Source organism: Rattus norvegicus, chromosome 14, assembly GCF_036323735.1.
Source record: "Rattus norvegicus strain BN/NHsdMcwi chromosome 14, GRCr8, whole genome shotgun sequence".
Taxonomy (NCBI): domain Eukaryota; kingdom Metazoa; phylum Chordata; class Mammalia; order Rodentia; family Muridae; genus Rattus; species Rattus norvegicus.
In genome coordinates this window covers 40,911,589-40,933,036 of record NC_086032.1, presented here as the reverse complement: position 1 = coordinate 40,933,036, position 21,448 = coordinate 40,911,589, and the positions used below count along the sequence as shown (strand labels likewise).

At 46.1% G+C, this 21,448-nt stretch overlaps 1 protein-coding gene across 1 annotated transcript; it reads left to right on the top strand.

Moving 5' to 3' along the window:
* The first annotated feature begins 10,901 nt into the window (after positions 1 to 10,901).
* Positions 10,902 to 15,474, top strand: Shisa3 (shisa family member 3). Its single transcript, NM_001109087.2, has 2 exons — positions 10,902 to 11,698; positions 14,077 to 15,474. Exons 1-2 carry the CDS (start codon positions 11,422 to 11,424, stop codon positions 14,514 to 14,516), a joined length of 717 nt encoding a protein of 238 aa, NP_001102557.1. The 5' UTR covers positions 10,902 to 11,421; the 3' UTR covers positions 14,517 to 15,474.
* Positions 15,475 to 21,448: the final 5,974 nt, after the last annotated feature.

Here is a 21,448-nt window from a genome sequence, read left to right as displayed (position 1 = left end):
AGAGAGAGAGAGAGAGAGAGAGAGAGAGAGAGAGAGAGAGAGTTGCTTGGCATAAGCTGTAGATTCCAGATAGCAGATTTAAAATAGCCAACAGTGAATGTCTTTTGCTGTTTGGCTTGGAACGTTTTCTAATTGCATCGTAACCTTCTTTTTCCTAAAGCAGGTCATATATGCATCACGGCCAAGCTCACGGGTGACTCATGGTACATACCTCTGTGGCCTAATGCTAAAGAATCAGATCTAGACCTACGTGTTGGAAGCACTCCCTCAATGTAGCACTTTTTCCCTTAGGGGATTACTAAAGAATATTATATGGTAGTTATATTTTAATTCCAACATTTTGTTGCAGATCAGCAAGGACGCAGGTGTCAGTAGACTGATCAGACTCTCTTAGGTCTGGTCCTGTGCCCAGAGGCTTTCCAAAGTCTGTCTTCTGTCACCTAGCAATTATCAAGGAAAGGAGGCCAGAGGATTTGTGAGGGAACAGCAGAAAACTGGGATTTCTTTGTGTCACTGGAATGTGTTTTGCAAATCAGGAAGAATGTTGTTCAAAACGCCCAGGTTACACATTTAGTGTTGTTGGGATGTGTGGCACCATTTCTCCTGTTAACATCACCAAGCAGTGGTGCCGTATGTGAGGCAGGGCATCGGTAGCTCAGCCTGCTGCTGATGCTCCCTTGGTTTCCAACACACATGGGCATGGAGGAGAGAGAGGCTAAAGTTTCTAAATGCTGGAAAGTGATCTATGGCTGGTGAGATGGTTCAGATTGTATGCGCCTGATGCCCCGAGTTTGATTCCTGGAACCTACATGGAGGAAGGAGACAGCTGATTTGGAATATTGCCTCTGCCCTCCACATGCACACTGTGACACACTTGCATGCATAAGCATGCATACACACAGTAAGGACATGCAAAAACAAATAGAGATTTACCAAGTCCACCCCGACGCCTGTCTTGTGGTTCTCTCATGCTAAGAAAGGGTTTTACATTTTTAAACGTTTGGGAAAAAGACTAGTATTTCGTGACAAGTGATATTCACATGAAATTCCTATGTGAGCATCATGAATGGAGGTTCATTGGAAGGCAGCCATGAGCACGTGTGTATCACAGCGGCTCCCATGCTACGTCAGAACAGAGAGGTCAGAACAGAGACTGTGGCCCGAGGAGCTTGGGATTGTTTCCCATCTGGCCTCAACACAGAAAATCTTTGTTGACCGCTGGTTTAGGAGAATAATTCTTTTAAGCTTTAATTGGAAATTCATCGTTTGGGTTTAGAAATACAGGTCTTCCATACTTATAAAAAAACAACTCTTAAAAGCAACAATGTGTGGGGGGGGTCCCAGATTTTCATTATGGGAATAACAGACATGTATGTGCGTAAGCGAATTTGTATATAACGGCATTAAACGGGTTTTTTTTGTTTTTTTTTTTTTTTGGTTTTTTTTTTTTTTGGTTCTTTTTTTCGGAGCTGGGGACCGAACCCAGGGCCTTGCGCTTCCTAGGTAAGCGCTCTACCACTGAGCTAAATCCCCAGCCCCGCATTAAACGTTTTTAAGTACATCCTGCATGCTTTTCAAGTGCACCACCAATGCAATGATGCTTGTGAAGGCAGTTTATTCCTTTAAATGGTGACACTTGTTAACAGATGTGAAAGCCACGCTCCAGTACGTTTTAACGACTTATTTCAACTTTCACGTATGTGATGTGTATGTGTACACAGGTGTATCTGTAAGTGAGACTATGCATGCCACGTCCAGGGTGTGGAGTTGAGGGGACAACCTTGACTGCTGCTGCTCACCTGTCTTTTTCTGTTTGTTTTGTTTTTGTTTTTTAGTTTTATTTGTTTGTTTATTTATTTAACGTATGTGGGTACACTATAGCTGTCTTCAGACCCCAGAAGAGGGCATCAGATCTCATTACAGATGGTTGTGAGCCGCCATGTGGTTGCTGGGAATTGAGCTCAGGACCTCTGCAAGAACAGTCAGTGATCCTAACCACTGAGCCATCTCTCCAGCCCTCACCTTAGGGTATTTTTTTTTTACAGCTGCACATGCAAAGCTAATTGGCCTGGGGTTGCCTGAGAGTCTCCTCTTTCCACCCCTCCCCACCCCCCATCTTGCACAGAAGCAGTGAGATTACAGATGTGTACTCGTGTCAGGCTTTATGTGGGTATCGGAGAGTTGAAATCACATCTTTGTGATTGCTTGACACTTACTCTACCCATTGTTGGGAGCCTGGGGGAGGCAGCCTTAAGGTTTGGTCTCAAGGCAGTCAGAATGGTGGTAAGAGGCTGGCAGCCAAAAATATAGAATTAGCATTTTCGGAGGTTCTCTAGGTTCACACGTAGTGGGGAGGAGCTTTGGGGGTTCCTCACACCGTGAAGAACAAGGAGGTGGGCTGGAAGTGCTGCCTGTAGAGTTGCTATAACAATGGTGATTTACCCTTTGCCAGTAAACAGGAGCAACTGCCCCTTGTAAACTTCATGTGAGGTAGTGATGGGACCCATGATTGACAGCTGCTCTCGGGATCTGGAGAGGAAACATGTATTCCAGGCTCTCCTGCCAAGGCGAGCTAAACTACATTCTACCAGAAGATTCGAGGAGATGACCAGGGACTCAGACATCCTGCCAGAAGTGAACTTGGAGTCAGCAGAACAAACAGTTCTGAGGTAGCAGTCTCTCCAGGAGAAGAGTCTGTTAATTCTTAATGTGATCCTAAACCCTTCTCATCCACCCAGGCATGCTTACCAAGGGCAAGGAACAGTTGTGGGAACTGTGAAGTGCTGTGGGATGATGTCATCATATAGGTGAGGCAGGTACAGGATAGAATGAGGCCTGTCATTGGATGAGGAGGAAGGATGGACAGGAGAAAAGTTTGAAGGAAGAGGAGGAGAAGGGAACGGAAGAAAGGGAAGGTGGCAGAGAAGCCGAGGCAGAGAGAATATGGAGGCTGATGTTAAGATTCCCCTCTGTGTGTTTACAGGTTGTTATGAATGTTCTTGAGGGATGGATGTGTATAGGGCCTTGTATGTTTAGGTGGGCAATTATATCTTATCAATTGGATCAAAGGTTATTGGGTTCTGTGTTCTTTTATGTGTAGATTTAAATGTAAGAGAGTGGTTGGCGGCTAGTCTGGGCTGCCATGGAGTTGGGATGTGTGCTTCTGGCAAGATATCTAGCAGATATCTTAGGGCCTAGAGTGCTGGATCTAGAGGGGGTAAAGGATGGTCTTTTTATAATTTTATGACAATAGAGTGCTGACTTTGACTCCTTTGTTCAATATTGTGATGCAACTTTGCTTGAGTCTGTGATAGAAACATTTTGATCACATCCACGCCTTAAAAAGAGGTACTCCTGTCACTACTGAGAACACGCATGATTATACATACCCCTGACATAAAAATGCCAGGAACTCAAATTTACCTTTACTGTGTGGCAACATGGTAACCTAATCATTGTCTACCCTTTTACCAATGCTATTCATGTCTCATTCAAGTCGCACTGATTTCGTGACTTGCTGGATGCTCTGTGACCTATCGCATGAAGACAAAAGGTGAACAGAACCTCTGTCTCTTTCTGACATGGCTCAAGGCGGTGTTCTTCCCTATCTCTCTCTTTAGATAGCTCACTGGTCCCGAGTTGCAAGAGGGGGTCATGTGTGAATGCTCTCGCCATGACATTTGTTGTGTTAATCCAAGTGTTTTGTGTGTGGTAAAAATCCAACCCCAACTGGCTTATGCCAAAATAAAAGTGTTGTCTCCCGCATTGGAAGGAGCAGGGCTGTGCTACACTACCCATGAACACAGATGGAGACAGTTGTGGGCTTCTTCTCTCACTGCTGGGATTTGTCCTTACGCTTGGTTAGAACTCTCTTATTCTTGTTTTTGATAGCCCTAGGCATGCATCCCCATGCATCAAAGGTCAAAGACCTGCTCCCCTTGTTGTCCACACCTCTGATCTTACGAAAACATTCCGGGTGACCATGCCTGAGTCCTGTGCTCAACCTTGCCTGAGATGCTCACAAATATCAGGCAGCTAAGGGGTTCTGATGACTTCTGTGTAGTCCCAGGCCAATTGTCCAGGAGGGGGACACTGTGATCGATAGTCCCTACCTGGGATGGAAAAAGAGGGGACATATTTGTTCAGATCAGGAGAAAAAAAATCAAAAGTTATAGATTTAAGGTATAGCGGATAGGTATTATATGTATGTAAATAATTTTCTTTCAGTAAATTAGGTTTAATGTCAGACTTTTTGACACTTTACAGTGTCTTAGAAATCTAAGTGGAGGTACGTGGCAGATGAAGGATTACTGAATCATTGGGTTTTTGATATCCTCAACTGGAACAGCATTGCTGGCAACTCCAGCCTTTGTAGCTAGCTCAGTCCCGAATGAAGGAGAGGAACCACACTGGATGCCATGCGTGGCGTCTCTTTTGCCTTTGGGTATACTGACATCCAGGCACACTGAAGAAGTGTAACTGAAGAGTGACGAATGAATGGCTGGACAAAGTAGAGAGGAGAGCGTATAGAACAGAGAAAATCTGTGGAACGAGGGCTGGCACAAAACACTGCCCGGGTGGCTAATAAAAAGAGCATTATTGATCCATTTGCTGTTGGCGGGTTCCTTATTACATATCTGACTGCATGTCTGTTATGTGCAAGCTATTCGGCTAAGTCCCTCAAATACCTCACAGGAGTTGTACGCAGGCCAGGGTCAGGTGCAGAGGAAGCAGATGACATACAAGGGTGGAAGTCAGGAAGGACTTTTGCCTCATTGGCCTCTTACATTACCCCAGAGCTGAACAAACACAGACTAATTGAAAGGAAAGTTTTTTTAAAAAAATTGTGTTTTTGCTACCAATTGGATCACAGCTTCTAGAAGAATTCTACGTGATTTATAAACTTTAAGATGACTCGAAGGTTCTATGGAGGATGGTAAAGTTGAGGAGTGGACATAGCAGACAGAAATGAAAACCCTCTGTTTTCTCTCTCCTTCAGAAACATTTTTTTCAAAGAAAGAAAGAGCACATGGCCGCAGAGGAGCAACTTAGCACTTTTACAGGGCCGTTCACTTTTCCTGCTGCTCTCAATTCTGCTGAAAGCCAGCCAGCCCCTCCTGGAGCCTCCTGGAACTCGCTGGCCTCTCTTCAGTCTGCAAGCACTCAGAAGAATATGCCCCTTGCTGAGAAAGGGTGGCGCTGGGGGAGAATCCATCTACTGTCAAGGAAGTTTCAATTAAATATGGATGCCAATTAATTTAATTTATATTTCTTCAGGAAAAATGTCATTTTATTATACATGCCCTGGAAGGATGCCAGGAGACCAGGTTAATAAATTACATGTCTACTGACATAATATGGAATCACAGACTAATCAGATACTTATTAAGTGCCCACCTGTACATAGGCCTGTACCCTGCAGAAATCCAGTTGACATAAGGTCTGTCCATCAGGGTCTGTCCCTACGAGAGAGGAGGTCATCTGAACCCTGTTCTTACTCTTACCCACCTGTCTCCTAGCTTTGGGTATGTCTCTTGAGAATAATTCAAAATGTGAACAGTCAGTGGTTCTTCCCAGGGGTTATGAATGGGTCCATTTAAGAAAGAAGGGGATGAATGGTGGGAACTGTAAATAATCTATGCAAAGCAAGCATGGAATAGGCCTATTCTGGGCCATCAGGAAGCTCGCTATGGTGACTCCACTGCAGACTCGGCTCAGCAGGTGGTGGGGACAAGTGCCCACCATTTATAGAGGCCTAGCCCCATGCTAGGCTATGAGCTTTATTCTAAATCTTAGCAGCCCTTCTTCAAGGTAGGCTTTTTTTAAAATTTTTTCCTTAAAAACTTTATATGGCCAGTCCATCTGCCATAGTTCCCTCTCTTCCCCCTCCCCTCAACTCTTCCTCTGCTTCCCCATAAAGTCAAGGCCTCCTCTTTAATTGTTATTGTAACATGAATGGACGCGTGTATTTGACTGACTGGATGGACTTAGCTTTCGTTGTCTGTGCCTGTCTTGAGCTGACCACTTAGGATTAGGCAGCCTAAGTGGGGGGCTCATCTATGGGGGAGACTTCTTCTTTCAATGGCTGTTGATCACCCGTAGCTCTCCATCTCGGGGTGGGACCGCGTGGAATTTCCCTTGTCTGTATTGACACATTGGCTTGTGCTGTCATTATGCTGGTCTTGTTCGGGTCATTGTATGGTTGAGAGTTCATGAATTCATTTTCCACGTCATGTCTAGGGGACACCATCTCACAGCAGATGTTTGGAGCCTCTGCTCTCACCATCTTTGTGGCCTGTCTTCTGATAGAAGGTGGGGATTGTTTTAGAGAATGACCTTTAGAAGGTAAAGGGGAGAGATCTCTCTTGGGGCCAGGAGAGGCACACACCTAAGCTTAGCCTTGCCTAGCTTTGCCAGGTTCACAACGGTCTTGGACAAAGGCCATCACTGTCTCCCTGGAGGGTGAGCTGATGACTTTCCATTCCTGAAGGTGCTGTGACAATGGACAGTTCAATTAAACCATGAAGCATTGATGGTATTACCTCTACCGTGGAATCTCACTCTGTTCTTTTCTGGTTTCTTCATCGTCACAAAAACCTGACACTCAGTTGCAAAAGTTCTCAAGCAGTCATGTACTGGGTACATTCATTCATTCATTCATTCATTCATTCATTCAGCACTTACTAGACTCCTGCTGTGTGCTATCTACTCCCCTACATCCCAGCATTAGTAATGAAGACGTTACACTAATGTCCCTAACGTGAAATTACACTGTGGGGAAAGGGTAAGACAGGGTAAGACTAGACAATGGTGCCACTGGCTTTTCTTCCAATCCTTGAATCCATCTTACCCAACGGAGGCTGCTCCTGCTTGTGTTTGTACACTGTGGTCTGTGTGTGCACAATCGACCAGTTTCACCCGGAGTCTCCTATAGCCAGGAAGTGGTTTCTGTGGCCAACAATTGGAGAAAATGTTGGACTAAGATTCAGGGCCCAGAGAGTGGTCCAGAAAGGAGACAGGACTTAGGTGAACACGCAGTATGGGTTCTTCACTTTGCCCGAGTCTCAGTACAAGGACAGAGGACAGCAGGAGAGCTTTAGGAAACAGTCCTCAATGCGGCAGCTTCAGCCTCAACACGTCACCCACAAGCTCCTCAGACGTGCAGACTCTGGCCTGGACCCAAATCTGTGTTTTCACAAGGTCCCCAGGTACTTCACTCTCACTCTGCTTCCAGGGCATTGTGTCCAATCCCTTCTTTTTTATAAATGACAAGACTGAGGCTGCCAGATATTCTGGGCAGGTGGAAAAACATGTTTAATCAATCACAAGAAACTGATTGTGCAATACCTCCCTGGGGACCAGTTTCCTGGATTCGAGAATAGTAATACTTTCTATTTCATGGGACCTTTATATGCTTTAGTGTTAAGTATGAGACCCTGCAACTCTCAAAAAAGAAATGTCTCTCAGCTAACTCAGGGCTACAATGGCCTGGGATTGGATTTATAGCGAGTGACCCAAGAAAAGAATTTCATTAGGTCACCAGGAAAGGAGTTAATGGGATAACAAACCACTCCAGAAAAAAGACTTGAGGGCGAGTTCAGAAACCATTGGTTGTTGTTTTGCTAACACTTTTGTTATTTTTTAGTCATGATTTTAGGGAATGATGATTTAAAAGAAGAGAGAGAGAGAGAGAGAGAGAGAGAGAGAGAGAGAGAAGGTTCTGGATAACATGCATTCTGGGATTTAAGGGATTTAGCAATCTGGTTACAATATCGAACAAGTTCCAAGGTGGCATAGATCTTCCCACTTCCGAATCTTATTTGATTTTACAACTATGTTTCTTGGTGCAACGCATGGCTTACAAGAACTTCCTCAGTCCAAGCCTGATTTTAAAGGTGTCCCTTTGGAGTTTCTTTCTCTTTCTTTAGCATATTTTGCTTCTCAGCCCTTTCTGTGCTGTGCTCTTCTTCCTTCCCTCCTCCTCCTCCTCCTCCTCCTCCTCCTCCTCCTCCTCCTCCTCCTCCTCCTCTTCCTCCACCTCCTCCTTCTCCTCCACCTCCTCCTTCTCCTCCTCCTCCTCCTCCTCCTTCTCTCTCTCTCTCTCTCTCTCTCTCTCTCTCTCTCTCTCTCTCTCTCTCCTTACTATATCCAGAAGAATATAAAAGAGGGAGAAGCAAGCGGAGCAAGGCTTGATAAAGGAGGCTACAGCACTGATTTATGATTTATGGGGCTGGTGGTAGAACTTAAGGGCCTGTGTTCTATCGATAGTGACGTCAGAGAAAGCGTGTGATTTTTATTTTTGCATAAAACAGAATTGCAATTCTGCCATGCAAGGTCCCTTTACTCAGCTGAAATTGTCAGCCTGCTGCCATCTCCGCTCCTCTGGGTTTTTTCTTCTTTTCTTCTCCCTCCCCTCCCCCTTACCCCCTTTCTGGTGTTTATTAAAGAAAATCCCAGACATCATATCAAGTAGCTCATTTCCTACAGAAATTTCCTGGAGACCTCAAGAGAGAATAGGCTGGGAAAGTGATTTCTTAAGATTGTGATATTCACCAAAAATAGGGGCTTTTTGTTATCAAGACAGGGAGAAATGTAACATTTCTAAAACCCATACGTGATACCATGGGTATCGAGTTTTGATCATCTTTCTCCAGGACTTTCTCCCAAAGGTGTTGGGAAGGGAGTCTCTGGAGACTTTTAAATCTTTAATATGAAAATAAAAGCTGAGTCCTCGAAACTGCAGATATCTGTAAACCTACAAAGAGGCAAATATCTTTCTGAGAACATTGTGTCTGAAGTCAGAAGCTATCAATGTGTAAAGTTTTATCACAAGCACCGCTCACCTATCCATCCCCGTCCTAGCCCGAGGGGCTGCCTATTGTAGCCTGAAAGTGGTCTGGATCCAGGACTTCGTTTTAATGTTCACACTTATCAGATTTATGGAGTATCCACTTATTTAGAAGTTCGCTTGTTTTCCATTAGCAAATATCATCCTACTCGATGTGAGCAGAACGCCCTCTGAACAAGTCAAATAGACAAGGGCTCTAAATGAGGAAATTAATTATAGCCAGTGTCCTAGGGAAAAGAGCCCCACTGTGGCACAGAGAAATGTAATTAATGGGAGGGAAGTGCCAACAAATCACTCCTTAAAATATTAGCGCTATCAAAGAACAGCTGGATAAGGAGGAACTTGACCCTGGGGGCTGACTGATGGAGGGGCCGTGGCTGCTGTGCAGTTTCACACAGTTGTGATGTAATGAAATTCCTCAAACCGTAACTTTAAAAAAAAAGATATTAAGCAGTGTGACTCTGGAAAAGTTATTAAGCGTTAGTGTGTCTTTGAGTTTGATTATTTTATTATGACCCTTGCAGCTTGTATTTGCTGTGGTTTTAAATCTTTTCCTGAAAACAAAACGAAACCACCCTGCTGCCCACAAACTAGAGTTTAAAAAAAAAAAAAGCACCCTTAAAGTCCGGTGACAGCATTTTTTCCTTTATACATAAAAATCCATTGCGTATGAATTTTTTGCTAAAATACTTTCCTTCATATGCTTCAATTAAATTCTTAGTTAAGGAAAACACACCCGTTATTCTTTTGCCTAAATGTAATTTGGCTTTACTTAGCAGTTTGATAACTTATTATTGCCCTCCCCAACATCTATTGTAGAGCAATGCAGTTATAATTTTATACAGTGCTATTCAGCACGTGGAGTGTTGGGTATTTACTTTTATAATTAAATAATAATCTCGATATTTAGGATCTGAAGCTAGAAAGTGGTTCTTTACCCGGAATGGAATTTAATTTAGATACTTAAAAATAAACCGTTTTATTCAGCACTGAAGTTTTTCTAGAAGCCTCTGGGACCGTGGGCAAGCTGCGGGTGTAATAAATACTTCTGACCGCGTACACTTGTGTTGGCGGTGCTCTGACACGTTCTTCCATTTGTTTCATGAGACTTGCTAACATCTAAATCGCTGACAGGGTGTTCAAAGAGTTTGACAAACCGTGTGGCTAAGATGAACGTCCTCACACGGACTGAACCAATAAACCCGGAGAGGAAACGCAGGTTGCAATAAAAATAAAGCCTTGAGGTTTCTGGCTTCACAAGGCTCTACCTCGGCTGGAGGAGCCGTGCCCTGCAAACAGCCCACAGGGGACACATCATTTAAATAAATGTGTTTCTTTGCCGGAACAGAAGTTCAGATAGACTCGATTATCATTAATTCTGCTCTTTTATTTCCTTTGCGGGCGCGAACACCGAAATTCTGGCCTTTGAAGTGCGGCTGCCAGAGCTGACCCTGGTCCTCCCCGGCGCCCGCTCAGCGGTGCGGGAAGGAGGCGACTGAGCGTGAACTCCTGGACGCAGGGAAGGAGGGGTGAGGGGGTGGATGTGAGGTGCAAATGTTGGTGAGCCTAAAAATCAGGCTGTCGGAATCCAACGAATCCTCAGAATCGGCGGCCCAGAGACAAAGTGGGTCTGGGCAGAAGCCCACAGAACAGTTGGAAAACTCCAGCCTCCGCGCTGGTTTTTAAATGAAACTCGTGGAGCTCAAGCGCGGCAGCGAGTCCCCCTCGCGAGCTGGCGTCCGTGGACCGAGGCGGGACGGTAGCCTCCCTCATCCTTCTGCAGGTTTTCCCTGGCTATGTGACAGCTAGGTGGCGGGCGCGGGCTGGTCCCCTCGGGGTCACCGCCAAGGCCCTGGGGAGCGCCGTGGGTGGGGGCGAAGGGGAGACGCGCGTGAACCTGCGGGCGTCGGGGACCGCACCGCGGCGCGCCGGCTGTGATTAGCTCGCACGGCGACCCCGGAGGGCGGACTCTCCTCACCCCCGTGTCTCCTCCTCCCTCTGCCTTTTTAAGGGACGGCCTCCAGGCAGGGCTGTCAGCCACCCCCGGCCCTCTGCACTTGGCCGAGACTCCGCTGTCTCCGGCCTGCGTGACAGTCAGCGGCCGGAGCGGAATTAGCCGCTGGTCCCCGGGACCTGCACGTGGAGAGCCAAGCTGAACTCCCAGCTCTGCCCGGTACCCGGCGACAACCCACGATCCGGACACCGCCCGGCCTTGGGGTTGGTTGTCCTGGGGCTCGACGGCCCGCAAGGAAAGCTGGGTGGGAGGCGGCCCGGGCCCCGGTGCCCCTAGCGCGATGAGCCCCGCTAAGGGCGGCCGTTGCTTCTGTGGCAGCCTCCGTGGTGGCCTCCCGCGAGCCCTGGTCCCCTCTCCCTCGCGCACCATGCTGTCCTCCGGCCAGTGGAGCCCGCAGCGCAGCCCACGGCTCCTGCCCAGCCACTGCTAACCCAGGAGAGCGCGTTCTTGACCGGGAGGTCAACTGGCCGCGTGGTGCCTCGGGGAGGCGGAACCGTGGTCCCCGGAGCCCCGGCTCCGCCCTCCGACTCTCCAGCTGCCACTGGGCGCGGGGGCGGCGATGGGGGCGCTGCTGGCGCTCTGTCTGCTTGTGGGCTTGCTGCGCTGGGGCCCGGCGGGCGCACAGCAGCCTGGGGAATACTGCCACGGCTGGGTGGACGCGCAGGGCAACTATCACGAAGGGTTCCAGTGCCCCGAGGACTTCGACACGCAGGACGCCACCATCTGCTGCGGTTCTTGTGCGCTGCGCTACTGCTGCGCTGCAGCCGACGCCAGGTTGGAGCAGGGCGGCTGCACCAACGACCGGGGAGAGCTGGAGCATCCTGGCATCACCGCGCGTAAGTGCGGCATCCCTGGGCGGACGTGGCTCGCCCACCCAACAGAGCTCGGGCCTTATTAGCTCGGGCTGCAAAGTGGACCCCGTTGGGTCTGGGGATCCAGGAAAAAGTGGGTGATCGTATTTCAGGTCAGGGGTCCTATCGCTTTGCAGTTTGGATCCCAGCTGCACGTGGTCCCCACGGTTCCGCCCTAGGGAAAGTTTGCAATGGTTCGCAGGAACTTCAGGACTGGCGGGACACCCGGTGCTTCTGGGGAAGACAGCGGGAGCTAGGTTAGGTTTCCTGGGCGCTCTGGTCATATGGGGAGCTCCGGAAGTGCCGGTACCAGGGAACACGACTCTGATCAAGAGCCCAAGTACAGACCCGCAGGCTGATTTTTCACCCCTTTATTTTCTTTTGTCGAGTAGTAGCATTTCGTCACCCTTCCAAATTCCTTTCAATTCTCTGCATCCAATTACCCTCTCTAGCCCACCCCCTATTGTCACGCTTTTCAGAAACACCCAAGTCTTCGAGGTGAGGATTTAAAATTCAGGGTCATAGGGCTTCCTTGGGGCCCCTTTTTCTCACGTCGGAAAACACGGGTCAAATTTCCGCTCACTTGTCCACTTGCTCACTTAAGAGGGGAATAAATCAGAACCCCAGCTGAGGAAATTTACACCTTGAAAAAAAGTTTTCCACTTGAATTGGAACATCAGGGAAACCTTTTACAGCTCAAGGCGATGGTTTTACTGCCAGGAAACTTGAGAAGTGTGCGGAGCTGAGGGCCTGTGACTCCCCAGGACTGGGAAGCAGCTGCTTGGGGCCTGCACACTATGATCCTCAGAAAGGTGGGGAGAGAGAAGCAAGAGCAGTCATTTGAGTCTCATCCTTCAAATGACAACCCAGAGAAGAGGGGTCAGCATCCCTGTGTTTTCCTCTGGGGTTTAATTTTGGTGGGGAGGGGAGGGTGTTAGAAAGCCCAGCCCTGAGGATTCAGGAAGTAGTAGACTATGTAGTAGAAAGCAGGAACTCTGGGCTATCTTAGCCTGCTAGAAAACCAAACTTCTCTGCTCCTTTAGGCAGGGCTAAGCCTACCTCCTGGCTGGGGAGGAGGTTGTCATCCAAAAGGAAGACCAGAGGATTGGAGCACTCTTCCCACTTACTGAGTCTGAGATCAGGCCAAACCAGATGGATAGTGGCTTTGTCTCCTGCCAGCAGTTTAACCTCCAGTGACTTAACTATACTGGGGCACGTCTCGAATTTAAAATGGGCACACTGCCATCAAAGAGTCGGTTTATTGATGAAACTAACACACAACTGTTTGGCTCAGTGCACAGGGAGTGCAGGCCAACTTCACCTGGCCCTATACAACACTGATACTCACATGGGGGGCATGAGGAGTGCTGAAGAACTCATAGTTAGCAGCCCAGGGGTAGCTGCTTCCTGTCACTCCATGGCTGAGTCTTTGGGAAAGATATGTATTTATATCTGATAAGAGGGAGTTTCTATCTCACAAGGCCTCTATGATCAAAGTTGAATCTGATACAGAAAACCAGGCTTAAGGGCCTCAGTAAACCCAGGTGTCTTGTCTGCTGCCCATAAGTCAGAGACTACATCTCAGTGTGGCTCTTTTACACAGGGAAGAGACCAAGACAGCTGCCCAGATACCCGTGGAAAAGAAACTCTTATTTCTCTCTGCCTTTTAGAGTTGGAAGCAAACAAGTTTGCTCTGCCTTGGGGATGTGCTTAGAAAAAAGTCTGGGTCACTAATAGTGAGAACTACACGTTGCTTTTTCTGTGGGTGAGACTGTAGGCACAGGGGTATGACATCTGGAGTCAGGACTGGTGATTTGCGAGAGGGTAGGAGACACAGTAAATTGAGGCTCACTGCAGATTGCCTTCTCCTGCTCCTTCTAGAGCTGTAGAACACCCTGGGGTTTCATTCAACCAGCCTGGTTCTCATTGCTTACACTGGAAACGTGTGGACAGCAGATGGATCGTCAGTCTAGGAGATGGGTTAGGCCTTTAAGTGACTCACCGTGATCAAACTCCTAAAAGCCAGATTTCAATGCACATGCATGGTGACCCCCTAAACTCACCCTCTCCCTTCAGTCCACAAAGAGGACAACAGGCTTTCGGACTTCCAGATGTTCAGTGTGATGGCTAATTGCTAACAGAGCCTACAGCACCCGTTTGCTCCCTCCCTGCTAGGAACATCAAGAGCACCCCATCACCGTGGTTTGTACTTTGGAAGCTGCTAGTCACACGCTCCAAGAAGCAGAGCTGAGAGCTGTCACCGTAACATTCCCTCTGCCTCCCGTCTCTAAGATGCTGAAGCAGAGGCTGGGGTTTGAGTGACTCTTACCCAGTATCTGTATATGTCTGTTTTTGCCTTTTAGAGCCTGTCTACGTCCCCTTCCTGATCGTCGGCTCCATCTTCATTGCCTTCATCATTTTGGGCTCTTTAGTGGCGATCTATTGCTGCACCTGCTTGAGGCCCAAGGAGCCCTCCCAGCAACCCATCCGCTTCTCACTCCGAAGCTATCAGACAGAGACCTTGCCCATGATCCTCACCTCCACCAGCCTCAGAACCGCTTCCAGGCAGTCCAGCACGGCCACTAGTTCCAGCTCCACGGGGGGGTCTGTCCGAAGGTTCTCTTTCGCCAGGGCTGAGCCAAACTGCTTGGTACCCTCATCGCCCCCACCTTACACCACCGGCCACACCATACACCTAACCCAACCATCCGGTTTCCTGGTGTCACCCCAGTATTTTGCATACCCTCTCCAGCAGGAGCCCCCGTTACCTGGGAAGAGCTGTCCAGATTTCAGTTCTAGTTGATGGGCAGTGGCTGTGGCTAGGCCATGCAGCGAGCGGCAGCCAGGCGGAGCGTCGCTGTCTCAGCCAAGCCACTCTCACTTCTGAGGAAATTTGTGGTAACCCATCATGCTCATGAAAGGAAGGTCCAGGAAGATGAAGCACTTTCTGGTCTTGAGGTTCCTGGCTACGATTACAGGAGGTCTGACCTGGCAATCATGGCGAATGTGACAACATAGTCACCTCTTGTTAAAATATTCAGCAGCTTGATGCTCAGTTTGTAAGTTGAAAGAAAATATCAGCCGTCCTTCGTAGAAAAGCACCCTGTGTTCGTTTTCCTGTGTTGAAGTAGCACAAATATACGCAGAAATAAGGAAGGACATACACTTAACTGTAATTATAAAGGTTCACTTAAAAATTAACTGTTACGTAAACTCGAAGGGCCAGTGAACCACGTATTTAAAACGTTTGGAGCAATCTAACCATAAGTAATATTAGTATGATGAGAACATTTACTTCTTAAATTAATAACAAATTTTGTTTTAAGTACGAGTTTTCTCTTTCCAAAATACAAGGTTTCAGTAACCGCATGGGAAGCTTAAAGTTTTAAATATATACTCAGTCATTCGTTGTAACACAGATCTGGGTAAAAATCACCTCCCCCACCAACCTGAGGGAATATTTATTGCAGACTTTTTGTCCAGCAATATTAGTGTTTAAGTTGGACGATTGGGTCTTAAAACATTTATTTGTATAAAGAATTATATATAAACGTGAAGATTTGTAATTTAATTTACTTACCACATTGGCAGTACTAATTATTTAGAAGTCACACTGTAACTTTGCTCAAAGTCAAGGAGGGCCATTAGTGTTAAGCAGTCAGTATTCCACACTTTATGTGCCTCTGTGTTTGATGTCTGGTGACTACCGTAAGGACCAGGCAAGAAAAAATAAATAAATTTATCTGGTTTCCTGAACTCTATTTGAGGTTTTCAAATCAGAATTCTTTATTTTATACTCGTAGTGACATTTCTTTTGCTATCTAATAAAAGGATATATTTTTATCCCACACTCCATCTTTCGAAATTAAGGGGAACATTGGCTTCCTCAGGACTTTGGAAAGCAGCAGAGGTCAGTTTTTACAGAGTCCTTAGAAAACAGTCTCTCTGCGGTCCTCACATGTCACTTGACCCGTAGAGTTTGAGCATCCGGACATTTTTTTGTAGGACATTCTGGGTTTTTGTTATACATAGAAGATATGACATTGCTAGTCTTGCCCTACTGTGGGCTCAGTCTTGCCCTACTGTGGGCTCAGGCCAACCCTCCTCAGGCAATCCATTATCAATTCGTTTCCCGTTTCATTCACATGCCCCGTCCCTTTCACACTTACCCACCACCATTGGTGCACTTGGAGAGTCCAGTTACAGGAATTCGTTCTGTCATATATCACCGTCAGTAGCTCTGTCCCAAGTCCACAGAGGTAGAATTCTGCCCTAGGAGAGTTAATTGGCTTCCTTGTTTTCCAGTTGAGGAAAACCAGTGGGAGAGCATTACTCCTGTGCCAGGAAGCCAGAGCGATGCCAACTTCTAGTTGCCTCTTTCTCCCACATTTCTCTCAAGCATTCAAGATTACACCAAAACAACTAAAGAGACTGCTGGATGAAAAGAACCGATGTGTGAGGCTGTGCTCGAACCCACACAGCTGGATCCCCATCCTGGTTGTAGGAGCTCTGTACCGTTTCTTTGACACTTTGAAGTTAACTTCCTCCCAGATCTCTGTTCTAACACGAGCTAAGCACAGTGCTGAGCAGTCATGTGTTACCTTATCCGGTCTGCCAAGCAACTCAGAGGTACTATAATGGCCATCTCACAGATTGGGAATGAAGAGACTAAAGTGTTCAACTCTGTACAGCAAGTTAACACTGGAGTTGGTATGTACAGGATGACTTGAGTACCAGGATGACACCCGCTTTAAAATTTGTTTAGTTTCTTTTTGAGACAGGGTGTCTGTCCGTACATAGCAAGGCTGGTCTAGAACTCATGACCTTGCTGCTTCAGTATCTCTGCACCCCCATACTGGGGTTATGGCAGTGTGATGTCATACCCTGATTTAATGTGCCGATTCTTGGCCCTTCTGAGTGCAATGAATGAATGTTTCTTATTTTGTATTCTCTTTAACTGTCGAAAAATGGATTACGGGCAATATACCTGTAATTATAATAAACCCATCCATTGTGCTAATGAGGGGGAAAGAGAGGGAGAGAGCAAGAACAAGAGCCAGAGGGAGTGAGAGTGAGGGAGTGGGAGGGGAAGAGGGGAGAGAAAGAGAGAGAGAGAGAGAGAGAGAGAGAGAGAGAGAGAGAGAGGGAAAGAGAGAGAGAGGGAGGGAAAGAGAGAAAGAGAGAGAGAGAGAGAGAGGGAGGGAAAGAGAGAGAGGGAGGGAAAGAGAAAGAGAGAGAGAGAGAGAGAGAGAGAGAGAGAGAGAGAGAGAAAGAGAGAGAGAAGCTTCAGTAGACTATGAAGTACTCACAGAGAGGTGACTGTGCCAATGTCAGCCTGCCATGCCCAGTTCCACAGAGTACGGAATGCCCCTTGCCAAGCGAAGCAGGATTCGAGTTTGTCTGTAGCTGTGTTTTCTTTTTCCTGCTGCTGTGGAGGACAGGATGCATTCTTTAGGCACACTGATGACCAGTGATTCATGGAGTGTTCACCTCTAGATCTCCCTGCTGCTGTGGGATTCTCCAACCAGTCAGCTGGCCATACAGTATTGAAAACTAGGATGGCGCTGTGTACGTAATTTATTGTAATGTGGCACTCGGTGACATCGAATCAAATCATACACTCACGTACTTGGTGACACAGAATGTAAGTTTGTACAGGCCTTCTCTTTGGAAGCTAAGTGGCTGCTAATACTATTTATGACCATAACATAATAAAGCCATCTCATGGTAATTTTTAGACATGTCTCTTTCAACAAGCCTTTGAATCACATTCCTCACGTCTGGGTCTGGCCCTGTGTGGGGTTGAAAACTCCAAGTGGAATTAAATGCAATTCTGATCCCAGAGGTCCCTACTCACCATTTCTAGCTGGGATAAGGAAATTGGTGTCTGAGATGGGATGTTGCAGGTGCTTTAGAAGAAGCAGCACTGTTGGGGCCGGGAACGTAGCTGAGCGGATAACGTACTCATACAAGTCTGAGGGCTTGAGTTCGGATCCTTAGTACGCACATGAGTGCTGAATGAGTATGGCAGCCACTTTGTATTTCAAACTTCCCTATGAAGTCGAAGACAGGAGCTCTCTGGCAAGCCGGCTAGTGAGACTAACTAAATCAATGAGCTCTAGGTTCAACTGAGGAACCCTGCCTCAGTGAAATCAGTGAGCTCTAGGTTCAACTGAGGAACCCTGCCTCAATGAATAAGGTAGAGAGCAATCAAGGAGACTCCTGATAATAAGCTTCAGGCTTCCGTGTACAGCGTCCACACACAAATGTGGCACCCCCTACAAACACACATACACATATGTATAAATATCACACATATACATGCAAAAAGAAAAACACGGAGACTTGATATCCTTCCTTCTCCCAGGGAGCTCCCAGTCAGGTAGAAGAAGATGAGTCCATAACCTAGTCCTCAGGGCACTTCCTAACTGTGGCCATGACGGTCATATAGGATGCATGGAGTCACACAGAGAGCCTGCTGTGGGGCATGAGCTAGGAAAACCACGTGGACGGTTTGAGTGAGGAAGACTCGTGGCGGGGGGCAGTATAGGAGAGTAATTAGAGGTCTATGAAGATAAGAGCCAGGGACGGAGTGTGAGTCTTTTTTTTTTTTTCCAGAGCTGGGGACCGAACACAGGGCCTCGCGCTTGCTAGGCAAGCGCTCTACCACTGAGCTAAATCCCCAACCCCTCAGAGTGTGAGTCTTGAACATCATCAACACTGCAAGTTAAGATATTAAGAAAGGCAAAGTGTTAATATATATGAAATACCTGGTTATTTAAAATTTGCAATTAGACATTCATTATTAGCTAAACTATTCTGACAAGAAAATTTTCCTTTCAATTGCCAGCTACCCAGTTTGTACCTGGAGGCAAAGACCAATTGTTCTGAGGTATTTCATATTTTCCAAATATATTAAACGCCAGTGGCAGCCTTGGAATATTTTATAAGGGACTGTGGACTGACCATATCTTCATTCTTGGACAACTAAACATGGGGGATGACATCATTTGAAATCTCTGAGGACATGCTCACCATGTGCCACCACCACAGGACACAGTAGCAAGTTCTCTGGCTGAGCATTTCACTGTCTTCACAAAGAACTGGAGTCTCAGCATCCTCGAGTCAGGATGATTGTCACAACTGGAACTCTGTATCTCTGAAGTGTGGTCATCCTCATGATTAGATTTATTAAACGTCATGCATTTCTCAAGACCTTTCCACACTATGCTGCTGAGTTTTCAGGCGGTCCTTCCTCTGACATAGGGCTGTCCCATGCTTGTCTTACAGATGGAGAAGTCGAGGTAGGTTAAACAGCATGTTCCGGGACAGCAGACAGGATAGGAGAGAGGTTTGGGTCCTAGGAGGTCAGCTTTGCAACTCTATGTTCTTTATATTAGCCTAGAAGGCCCAAGTTTCTTAGGAAAACAACCCAACATATTTCTCAGAAAATCCAGTGGGGGGAAAGTAACTAGTTACATTGTGTCTTACATACCCTATAGCATCAGGGGTCCTAACAAATATGAAGCTCGTGCCAAATTATGAGAACACACAAAGAAACATTGTATGATGCACATTCCCCCGTTACATATGAGAGGTGGAAGACACCAGAGGGGAGCTGGCTTCTGAGAGTTTGTGACTGTTTTTTTTTTTTTTCTGGCTCTTGCTTAGAAGAGTCTCTTGGCCATTTGCTTCTTGCTCTTTTCTTTTTTTAAGATGGGAGCGGTAACAGTAGCTTGTTGCTTTGGATTGTCCTCTTAAGAAGAACCACCCTCCCAGATCAGCTGCACTCGAGTTGGGAGGGATCCAGGTAGAAACTAATGGTATGTATAGAGGGCAGGAGAAAACCCTAGAGCGAAAATGAAAGGCCAATTGCTGTGGGACAGCATGTATCACTGACGGGGGATGGAGAAGTGAAAATGATGCTTTGATGACTCATGATAAGTGGCCAAATTCCTGTCACTGCCCATTATTGCTCCAACCTGTGGGGTGCTAAGGTGGCCATTAGTCAGTTTTCCAGCACTGTCACAAAATAGGTGAGGCTGAACATCATAATATATAAAAAAGGTTCATTTAGGTTCACAGTTTTGGAAGCTGTTTGCTTGGGGCTCATGATAAGTCAGCGTATCAGAGCAGGACTGTGGAGGAAGCAAAGCTTCATTGTTATGAGCACAGGGGAAAAGCAGGATTGAGGAAGGGCCAGGGTTCCACTCTTTGAGGGCCTGTCTCCAAACATCTTCCCCTAGGTCCTACCTCCCAGTACTGCCAACCTGTGGACTGAGTCTTTAACACATGGACCCAAACCACTGCCTGGGCTCTGCAGTCATTTTATCATATGCATAAGGAAACAAATCTAACAGAGTAATTTTGCTCTAAAATTTATTATCCATCCAAAGCCTACCGATTATAGTCTGAATTGTCCAAATGGATAGATTGTTTCCTCTATTTTTTTTCCACCTGCTTATTCCTTTTTTTTTTTTTAAGTGAGAGGAACTGTATATTACATTATCAGATTGATTTGAACCCACAGAGGGGGGCCGGGAAGGGATTCCCTAAACTGTAATAACTAAAAGGCTTCCTAAAATATATACAGTTTCAACCAGGAATCTGATACATTACATTTAGCTGGTATCAATTTACTTTTTAAATCTCATATATGTTTAGAAAACTTCAAATTTACAGGTATGTTAAGTTTTTTGAGGGAGCAAAGTGTTAACATATATTTACATACCTGGTGACTTAGAAATTGCAATTAGATATTCATTATTAGTGAAATTATCCTGACAGTTTTTTGAATTGCATTTAGTTTGCATTTAGAGGTAATAAAGACCAAGTGCTACAAAGTATTTCATATTTTCCAACATTTTTTATGAGCTTACTTGTAAAATTATCCAGAGTGGTAAGAGTTTTCTTCTTTCTTATGACAGTAGTAGCTTTAGGATAGAGATGCTGTGAGCATGAGAAAACAGACTTCAAATGGGGATGACTGAGGCTATACTTCAAGTTTGCTGTTGCCTATAGCAACAGTAGAAGGCATCCTAAGTCAGGGTGTCAGTATTAACACACATGCACCCCCCACCACCTTTTTAAGGGGAATGACAGTTCAGTGAGTAAATTGTAATAGAACTCATAGGTTAACTTTTCCATAAACTTTTTTACTGGGGCTTTGCAAGAAGACCCACCACCAGGTGCCTCAGGAAGTCTGTGGGAAGGAGGACAGGGGCTCCCAAAAGCTAAACAGATAGGTCATCGCGTTATCAAGTTAGATCCTTCTCAGAATGTCATGTCTAGTAAGCTCTGTATCAAGAACTTCGATACTAGCAGTTTGCCAATGCGTCTCCATTGGATGCACTTTTATTAAAAGATGCTTGTTTCTGAAAGAAAACGACACTCACTGCATGTTTTGATGTACTTTGGCCCATTTGATTACTTTATGTTCCTTCTTCAAGTTATTGGCTAAACTTGGCCACTTCTCCTTCCCTCTCTCTTTAAAGTGGCTTTAGAAAACCTATGAAAATTCATCCAACACAAAAGGACAGAGGCTTTTTGGTGAACTGTTTACTGACAAGCCGAATTAAAATGCAGAGATAACTGGGAGACAGTTCTAGGCAATAAAATTGAAATACAGCAACTTTCCAAAACAATATTTGTGTTAATTACACAAACTACTCTCCTATCAAATTAGGAGTAATTTTCTATTTCATTTAGCTGAACTAAATCGATTCAAACACAGCT

Excerpts from the sequence above, each read along its gene's own strand:
- Shisa3 (NM_001109087.2), top strand. The coding sequence starts at position 11,422 with ATGGGGGCGCTGCTGGCGCTCTGTCTGCTTGTGGGCTTGCTGCGCTGG. Across the intron at positions 11,699-14,076 it reads GCATCCTGGCATCACCGCGC|AGCCTGTCTACGTCCCCTTC; the intron begins GTAAGTGCGGCA and ends TTTGCCTTTTAG.